This window comes from Myotis nattereri, assembly GCF_964212035.1.
Source record: "Myotis nattereri genome assembly, chromosome: 6".
Taxonomy (NCBI): domain Eukaryota; kingdom Metazoa; phylum Chordata; class Mammalia; order Chiroptera; family Vespertilionidae; genus Myotis; species Myotis nattereri.
Window position 1 is genome coordinate 93867779 of NC_138081.1, and position 9036 is coordinate 93876814.

Consider the following 9036-nt stretch of genomic DNA (forward strand, 5'->3'; position numbering starts at 1 on the left):
CAAATAGCTCCTAAGACTTATGAGTGAGCACAACCTTTGGAGCCGTCATTGTGGGTGGGTATAAACGCTGCTTTCACACTCCACCCTTCTGCCCTCACTTCTCTGCTCTTAGCTCGCTTTTATTCTCCCTCCATGGACTAAATAAAACACACCAGGCAGAGAGTGGAGCTGCTCCCATTTTGCAGAAATAGATCCTGAGCTTCAAATAAAATTAAGTGATATCTTTCCCATTACCTTATCTACATGTGACCGTTGGAAAGGGAGTACAGGATAAATTCCGTGTCTTATAGTCTACATTTTGTAACAGCCTTATGTGTAATGAGTTGTTGATCACAATCTATTTTCTATTAGATGGATTTCCACATGAGAATTTGATGCTGTGAAAACTAAATTTAAGTATACTTACTGAGGGAGCAAAAATACTGAACTATTTGTGTATTGCTATTGCCAGATCTCCCATAACAGAGCTGAAGAAACGAACGAGGTAGAATAAGAGAAGCCAAGGTGCTTTTCCAGAGGTAGCTCCTGAGGGAATTGGTTGAAAACTATTCTTTCCAGTTTTTTGCATGTACTTTACAATTCATGTTCCTTTGCTCTAGCTGCCTCCATCTTGGGTTTTCTTCATTTTTTTTTTTACAGGTAGAAGATAAAATGTAGAATCTCTTATTTTGTGTATCTCAGTAATTCTCAGAGAGAAAACTGCCTGTGTCTACTTTGTCTAAACATGTTATTTCCTCTTTAATCTGATCCTAATGTTATTATGATCATGACTTGGAATTGAGAATATCCCAGTTACCAAATCCAGGGCTATGGGGACCTGATAGATACCAGGAGAGACGCTGATTTTGTTCATTTTCAGACATTATATTTCAGATTCTTCACTTTATACATTTTAGTTATTTTAATAGGAATAACCAAGTCACCTAAGTTTACAGGGACAGTGGCTTCAAGTATGTGGCCAAGGAGTGACGCGACTTTACTTTTCTTTCTCCGGAGTCATCAGAATCCTACCACGTTATTAGATTTGACATTATGTAGGAGAAAGAATAATAAAGAGGATACCTCTTCGTTACTTGACTTTCTCAGCTTCTGTTTTCTCATCTGTGGAATGGGTGAATGGGGCTGAGCTACACGCTATGGGAGCTCCCTTCTAGCTGCCTGCCTTTTCTGTCTCTGCCTGCCGTTAACCAGGAGCATTTATCATCTAAAAGGGATCTGTAGTCCAATATAAAATAATGCAAACATGACACTCATGCTTTAAGATGTTTTCAAAGTCAACACTGGCTTAAAGAGGCATTTTAAGTTCTTGTGGCAAATCCAGTGCCACCAGCTGCACAGGTGGGCTCCTCCTGCTCCTCAGGACTTTGTGCTGAGCCCTTGGAAGAGCGCAAGATAAACATTTCCCACCCAAAAGCCAGGCTAAAAGCTGCTGTTATGGGGTCTTCCCACAATTTTATTTTCTCACCAAAGCACTTTTACAGTTAAAAGAGAGCAGCGATCTTGGACATACTACAAATGCACATTTAATTGGTGTGTGAACTTTTGAGTTCAGATAAGGAGCTTTTATTGAAGAGTGAAGCAAAAATATCATAAAGGCTACAATTAGAGCCAGTTGCCCTGAGAAGGTTCCTTTTGCTTCTTTCTTTCTTTCTTTAATTTTTCAGGAGATCAAAGGAAACACGGTGGAGGGAGAATCTGGGAAGGGGGGCGGTCAGTTCCTGTTATCTTTGAGTTGGTCACCTCCTAATGAAGCAGCCATTAGAAATAAAGACCCGGGGACAAATCCTGGCTGCACTCCAACAGGGAGAACCTGGCCCCAAACTTTCGACTCTGTGGTCTGATTTCTGCAGAAACATATATTGACTGTGGCACCCTGCGCATTCCACTCATTTGTAAATTAAATTTAATGTTTGGCAGGGCTGGGGGGGGAGAGTCTCCTTGGAGCTCCCAGTGCCTGAAGCAGACCTGGATTAGTACCAATTCTTTGGGGATGCGGGTCCTGAGAGTTAGGGCCTTCTCTACCTTGAGGCCTCCAAATCTTTCTTCTCAGTACCTGCCTCCTTCCGAGCTCACCCTCCTGCTTCATTCTGAGCTCAAGCCTCTCAACCTGTCCTTGATATGTTTACTGAGCTTTGCAACCTAATTTTAGCAATTGATCGGGCGCTGCACTTGGGTAATTGTCATCCCCTGGAAACTAGCAGATGCAAGTTGCAGAATTTGCTGGAGGGAACTGCTTGGGTCGCTGTTTACAGTCCCCTTGCAGGAAGCTCATGCTGCAAGGACTGCTAGCCAATTGGAAGGGCCTCTGAGGTCGACCCGTGGACCAGAGAGTCCAGAAAGATCTGCATTAATAAGGACGAACAGGCTGTGAAACTACGATTTGTATACCAGGGGTTGAGGGGTCCCGGGAAATGATCTATTGGTGGCGGAAGAACACCGGCAGTCTTATCACAGGCAGGCAAGCAGGCAGGCAGGAAGCCAGAAGGAGAAGAGTTCCTGTTGCTGCGTTTTCGGTGATGCCCTTGATTACAGAGACCATTGTTAGCCTCCCCCTCCTCCTCCCGGCCTGCTTCCACCGGGCTCGGGCTCTAATTACAGCCTTTAATGATGTGACCAATTAAAGTCTGCAGCTCAACTTCTAGGGGAGCGGATGAGAAATCAGAGGCTGGCACGCAGGCGTCGGCCCGGACGTGCCTCTGCCCAGGTTACACACCTCGCTGAAGCCGGTGGGCTGTTTGAAGAGCAGCCTAATGGGCGATGCCAGTAGAATAAGCACGGCCCAGGACGCTTCCCGCGGCTCCCAGGCGGGCACAGCACAAGGACACAATGTGAAAAGCAGCCGCACATCCGTGAAACCAGGCTGCGTTTTTTTTCTTGTTTTCTCTAAAAGCGCTGTTGCCAGCTGCCTTTCTGAGTTACTGTGAAATGTGAGCATTGCTTTGCCAGGGTTTGGGAGAAGCCGAGCCACCTCTCCCCACCCTCCTGCCTTTGCTACGATCGGAAACCCCTGCAGCCCGCTGGTTGCCATGGCGGTGGCAGAAGAGGAGTGGCGGAGCAGTGGGGGTTCAAGTGCCAGGGGGCTGGTTCTCTCCAGGGGTTTGTGAGGGAAAGGAGGAAGAATAGCACCTTATTTTTCTTGTGGCACCAGGATGGGACTCTTAAGAGAAAGTTACAAAGATTCTATAAACAGAAGGAACAACAACAACCAGAAAACCCCCACAGCGTCAAAACACATCAGAAAAGAAAGCCAAGAACAAGGGAAAATGTGTTCTGAAATAGTTTTTTCCTTAAATCTTTGGGCATCAAAGGTTTGTTATCTTGGACAGTTGGCATCATTTGAATTTTTTCCCTGCCCACACTCTGTTTTCTGCGCCCTAAACTGCTCTGAGTTCTCCCAAGGACTCCTGTCATGTCTTGTACCTTCCCACTAGTTCCGTCCATCTCTTCTGCCTGCTGGTCGACGCCTACTCATCCTCAGATGTGGCCAAATTTGTTGAGATTCTATTATGAGCAAGGATGCATATGGCACAGTCTCAGGCCCTGGGGTAAATCAGAGTCTGAGAAAGTTCTCTTGCTGGAAGAGGTGTGACTATGGCCACCAACCAGGGGAGGGGGGTGGACAGCCCAGCCCTGGTGGGTCAGGGGGAGGCAGACCAGGCAAGGGGTCCTGGATGAAGTGACATCTCACCCAGTGAGGAAGGAGAGGAAGAGCATTTCAGACACGGGAAAGCAAGAGCAAAGCACAGACACGTAGGAACTGCCAGTAGCTGGGTACACCGAGGAGGACAAGCAAGGGAGTGTGGGGAGAGATGAGACTGGACTAGAAGGCAGGGCTTGACGAGGGAGCCTGCCCACCACGCTAACCTTGGATTTCATTCTCTCTGCAACTACCATAAGTGAATGACCTTGTAGTCAGTAGGTTTCCAACCGGTCCACTCCTGACAGCTAGCTCGGCTGCACATTTCTAGGGATGGGGAGATTGTATCAGTGTTCTGTTAATTCCACAGAGGGAAGGAGGGGCCTTCTCTGAGACCACACAACCGATCTCCTGCTACAGGGGTATAGGATAACTTGATTCTAGCTGACTGCTGCCCCCACTGAGTCATACTCCATTCTGAAAACAGTACTGACCACCCCAGTTTGAGAAGGCTATGGCGCCCACTGGAATATATTGCACTTGGGAGACATTTGATACACACTGCTTATGCATTTGTGCTGTTGATATATGATTACATATAAAGAAATTTACGTGCTCAAAGGTTTAAAACTATTTCATAACACATTTTCCCTTGCTCTCTGCCTTCTTTTCTGATGTGTTTTGATGCTGTGGGTTGTTTTCTTGTTGTTTGTTTTGTTGGTTGTTGTTCTTTCTGCTTATAGTATCTTTGTAACTTTCTCTTGGAGTTTGATTCTGCCTTTCAGTGACTGCATAGTGATAACATCCTTCCTGCCATGTTACTGTGTCTTAGCTCCTCTTTTAATGCAGGAATTAAAGAACTTAAGATTTTATTAAAACTTAGAAATCTCTTGAATTCCTTCTCCCAAGAGCCTTCTAAGGAGCAATCCTGAATCCACTTGGACACCAGCCAGGACAGGGAACTCAGTACTCTCAGGGGCCCTTGTTCTAATTTTGGATCATTTTCAAGGCCTGGGAAAGACTATTTCTGAGCTGAAACCTTCCCTGAGTCTTCGCTCCTTCATGCATTCAGTCATTCATCAATGGTCATTGGCACCTATGTATAGTCCTTAGGCCTTGGAACACAAAAGTGAATTAGCCTTGCCCTTTGCCCTCTACCCCTTAGCTGGTTTCCTCTAGAACGTGATGTCCTTTTACTCTTACTTCTTAACAAACTACAAAGACCTTTTGCAAACATTGCCTGGGTTGGTTTAATCTGGTGTTGAAGACATCGATGGGGAAAACTCCCCACATATCTTGCCACACACCCCAAGTTGTGCTAATTGGCACTCGGGCACCGTCTGTCATGTCTTGTTGCTTAATTAAATCCACATTTGTTTTGAGTGTTCTTTTTACTCTGCTATTATTTATGCATGAGAGGATAAAAGCAAATGAGGAAAACATTTTATAGTTAAATTAGTTCGAGGGAAACAGTCCTGAATCATAAGTCTTTATCGCTCAGATAGCTTTTTATTTCAACGTAATTTTTGTCCAACAAAACCACAAGCTTGTTGGTTACTACCTCTTCCCCCCAACACACACACACTTGTCTTTCTCCCCAGAGTTTAACCTTGGCCTTGGATATTAATTTCTAGTGCCTTTCTCTTGTTTTCCAATTCAAGAAATAACAATAACACTTTATATGCCTATAAAGCTTCACATCTTTTCAAGATCCTTTTATATTCACTAGCTCAGCACTATTCAGAACCTGTTCACAGGATCTTGCTTTTCTGTTTTCTTTTTACTGCCCCTGATACCATTTGATAGGCACCTTCTTATGGCTGTGAGTAAAATTTTGAATATAGGCCAATTTTATTTCTGATGTGAATTATATTGAATCACAAAGTATTCAATAGTCAAATAGGCATTTATCATTGTATTAACACCAAGCTCAATTATTCACAAATAAAAATGAAGTTTCATAAACTTTCTCCGGAGAAACAGAAGGCTTGGTAGAGAAAATTGCATGAGTGTAAATTAGAAATTAAAAAACCCATTTGTCTAGATGGAAGGCAAAGATTCCTTTTACCTCAGGGCGAGCCTGTGGTGAGAGGAAATAAACAAAGCTCTAAAGTTAAACATTAGACATTGTAAAATCCATCAGTCAATTAATAATAAGCACTTACTTGCATTAACGGCTATCCCATAGGCGACCAGTTTGTGGAATTTGAGGTTTTTGTCTAATTGCCTTCTCCACGTTCCTCGGCAGCACTAGGATAACAGAAATCAAAGTCTTGCTTTGGGAAATACCATAGTGATGACAGTGTCATGAGAAATAAAGAGAGGACCACACTCTGCTTCTAAATACTGAAGGTGGGGGCAATGTGACACAAACACAGTGGACATTCATTAGTCAAACAGGCAAAGCCAAATGGTTATTATTGGCTTCCTAAAATTTCAACTCAATAAAAATGACTGTGTTAGTAGTACCCTGGCGATAAGTCAAAACTCTACAATAAACCTGCTCATATTCATGCTCAGCTTATTTAGAAAATGAAGATGATACCCACCATTGTCATTGATGTGGTTGGGTAGTTTATAAATTACCCCTTATTACACAAAGAAAGGCACTACTATCACCTACATCTAAATACTCATAAATTTATGATGAGTATGCATATATAAAAATTTCTGTCTATTACAGGTTTTTTAAGGTCATCTTTCTGTGCAGTGTGTTGCTCTGTTTAGCATGAGCCTCAGTTAAGTACCCAGCACAGTGAAATCAATATAATTGGGAAATGTTCCATTATGTCCGGTAGGGGTTAAAGTATTCACAGTAAAATCTGTGTGCTGTGATTGTGCTTTCTGGTGTTGAGAACTCAGATGTTTCTGTAGTGATATTTGGCTCAGTTGCATATTTGTCTCCTTTCAGTCAGGAATGGTAATAGTTCAAGCTGTTATAATACTTCTGTGTCAATGAATGAGCTCAATTTTATTAGCCCTACTTTTCAGATGGAGCAAACGTATCAGGGAGAGGTCGAGCGCTGGCCCAATGTCATGCAGGGAGTCAATGGCACAAACAAAAGTCAAGTCAGATGGACCAGTTTCTGATTTTCAGTTTTGGCCATTGTGTTCTCTTACAAAGAAACAAACCTGAATCTAAACAAGATAATTGGGACTTTCACAATAAACCACATCTCTGTGTCCAAGGGCACTTCTGTTAGTCATAACCACTAAAATTATTTCAAATACTTTAGTACTTACAGTACTTGCTCCTCTTATGAATGAAATAAGGTTCCGACTGACGGGTAATAGAATTAGCATGCAGTTAAAATTCAGGCAGACTGCAGATGCTCTTGCCCACGCCAGTGTCGACTGTCCATATGTAAAGATATGAGAGAAAGAAGCAGTGAAAACAAGGAAGCTGGGAAAACGGGATGCATTTTGTTTTCTAAAATGATAATGTGTAGTCACCAACTCTACTCACCCCCAGAATAACTCGTGTGTAAAAGAAAGACTCTTCCTCTTCATACCAGCGGAATGTGTCGAAAAACAGATATGAATTAACTCCCAACCAAGAGAGCTGGAGTAGGAGGAAAAGAGAGCAAACCGATACGATCCTCAATCTTTTTTTTCCTTTTCATAATCACTTGGGGTTCTTCTTGGGGTTCAGTTCAAGTGAAATAATATTAATCAGAATGAATCCATATAATTATTTTATAGGTTAGTTTTTAACAGTAATTATATTGGTAAGAAATCATTACCTTAATAAAAAATATCTTAAACATGTATGTGTATTCTTTAAGGAATTTTATGAAAGTACAAAGCCTTCCTAATCAGCATTGCTCTGTAACGTTTTAAATCAACGCTATCAAGGAGAAGGAGGAACTGTTTAAAGACAACTCAGAGAGTCCTCCAGAAAAATTCCAATTTCAGAGTCTAATTCAAAGACTTCATCTGATTTAGAGAAGCACTCATACATTATGCAAAGACAAGCTACTTGACTTTAAAAATAATTAAAAATAAACTCAATCGGAAAACAACTTTACATGATTCTGCAAGGCTACATTAAATATATCTACTAAATGTTTTCTAACAAGTTTTATTCTTTTAACCAGAGTAATACTTGAAGCCATTCAGCATCCCTATACACGTTATTCTAAAAATCAAAGACGACTCAATATATACGTTTGAAGTTGAACAGCAGAAATGACACTTACGACTAACATGACAGAGAGACTCTCATTCAAAACCCAGCACTCCATCACGCAGCTTCGCTCTTTTTTGCTGTTGGCAAATTATTCCTTTCATTCACCTGAGTTACCTCCTTAGTCAAGGCTCCTCTGCTGAATTATTTTGTCTTTTTGTCTTAGGAAGCACCTACTGGGAGCAGCTCTCAAGGAATTCCTAATTAAGGACTTCATGCCAAAGGCACATCACCGAGCTGACACGCCTCATGACCTGGATGAATATAAGGCAAGTCTCTGTCTAATGATTCCTTTCTTCAAAGATCTCCTACGCAAAGAAAGCTCATTTTATTAAATTATCCTCATGTGCTTTATACCCCACTCATTTTCTACATGATTGCAGTCAAGATGATAATAAGTCTTTATGTAAATCTGAGAAATAACCTAACTGCCGAAGGTTAGATGCAGCAAAACACTCCACAGGAGCTTCCTCTACTTCGTTTATTTTCTCTTCTTTATTTCCTATCCTCCCCTTAAAAAGTAAGCTCTTTTAAAAGATAGAGAATGGTGTGTAAATAAATATGAATAGAGCACTCTTTTGGAAGATTGTGAAGAAAAAGGAAAAGATCGTTTTAAAAAATCACATACAGGAGAACTCTCATAAACCTGAAAGTGTGACTAGAAAGAATGAAATAGATGATTTCTGTGGGCTTAATGAAATAAATCCAATTTTCCTAATCCCACTTGGTGCACCCATGAGGTAAATGAGAATACCCTGATCCCAGGAGTAGCTGTGTATGAACCTGGCCATGCTCTGATTTCATATGTCAAAGTTGTTAAATGCAATGACTATGACAACTCTGGTAAGTGAAGTTGTCTCAATAGAAGCAATTTTCTGGCTAGTCCTGGCCTAAGTATTTTATTTAAAAATTTCAGACATTGAAGATGAAAACAGGAGGATATTTGAATCATTTGAATGATTGCCTAAGCTTTCTGTGTCTTCATATGGTGAATCTTTTTAGTTGTCCTAAAAAAATAAAAAATTGAAAAAACCTGGTAGGAGTAATAATAATTTGACCAGTAATAATAATCCTAAACTTTAAATAAATAATACAGGTAGTAGGTTAAGAGCTTTTTGAGAATTGTCCAATTAAATCATACATTAAGTATATGAAATAGGTATCATAGAGCCCATTATACAAATATGGAAACAGACCCAATGAAATCTTGTAG

The 9036-nt window shown here is 41.3% G+C and overlaps 1 protein-coding gene across 1 annotated transcript in view; it reads right to left on the reverse strand.

Moving 5' to 3' along the window:
• NOX3 (NADPH oxidase 3) overlaps window positions 1–7927 on the reverse strand; it is a gene marked incomplete at both ends in the record, with an annotated part of 52795 nt that extends 44868 nt beyond the window's left edge. The window contains 5 exon segments of the mRNA XM_081093684.1: window positions 5803–5887; window positions 6881–6991; window positions 7104–7199; window positions 7837–7893; window positions 7895–7927. Of these exon segments, the coding sequence (XP_080949810.1) occupies window positions 5803–5887; window positions 6881–6991; window positions 7104–7199; window positions 7837–7893; window positions 7895–7927 (382 nt within the window).
• Window positions 7928–9036: the final 1109 nt, after the last annotated feature.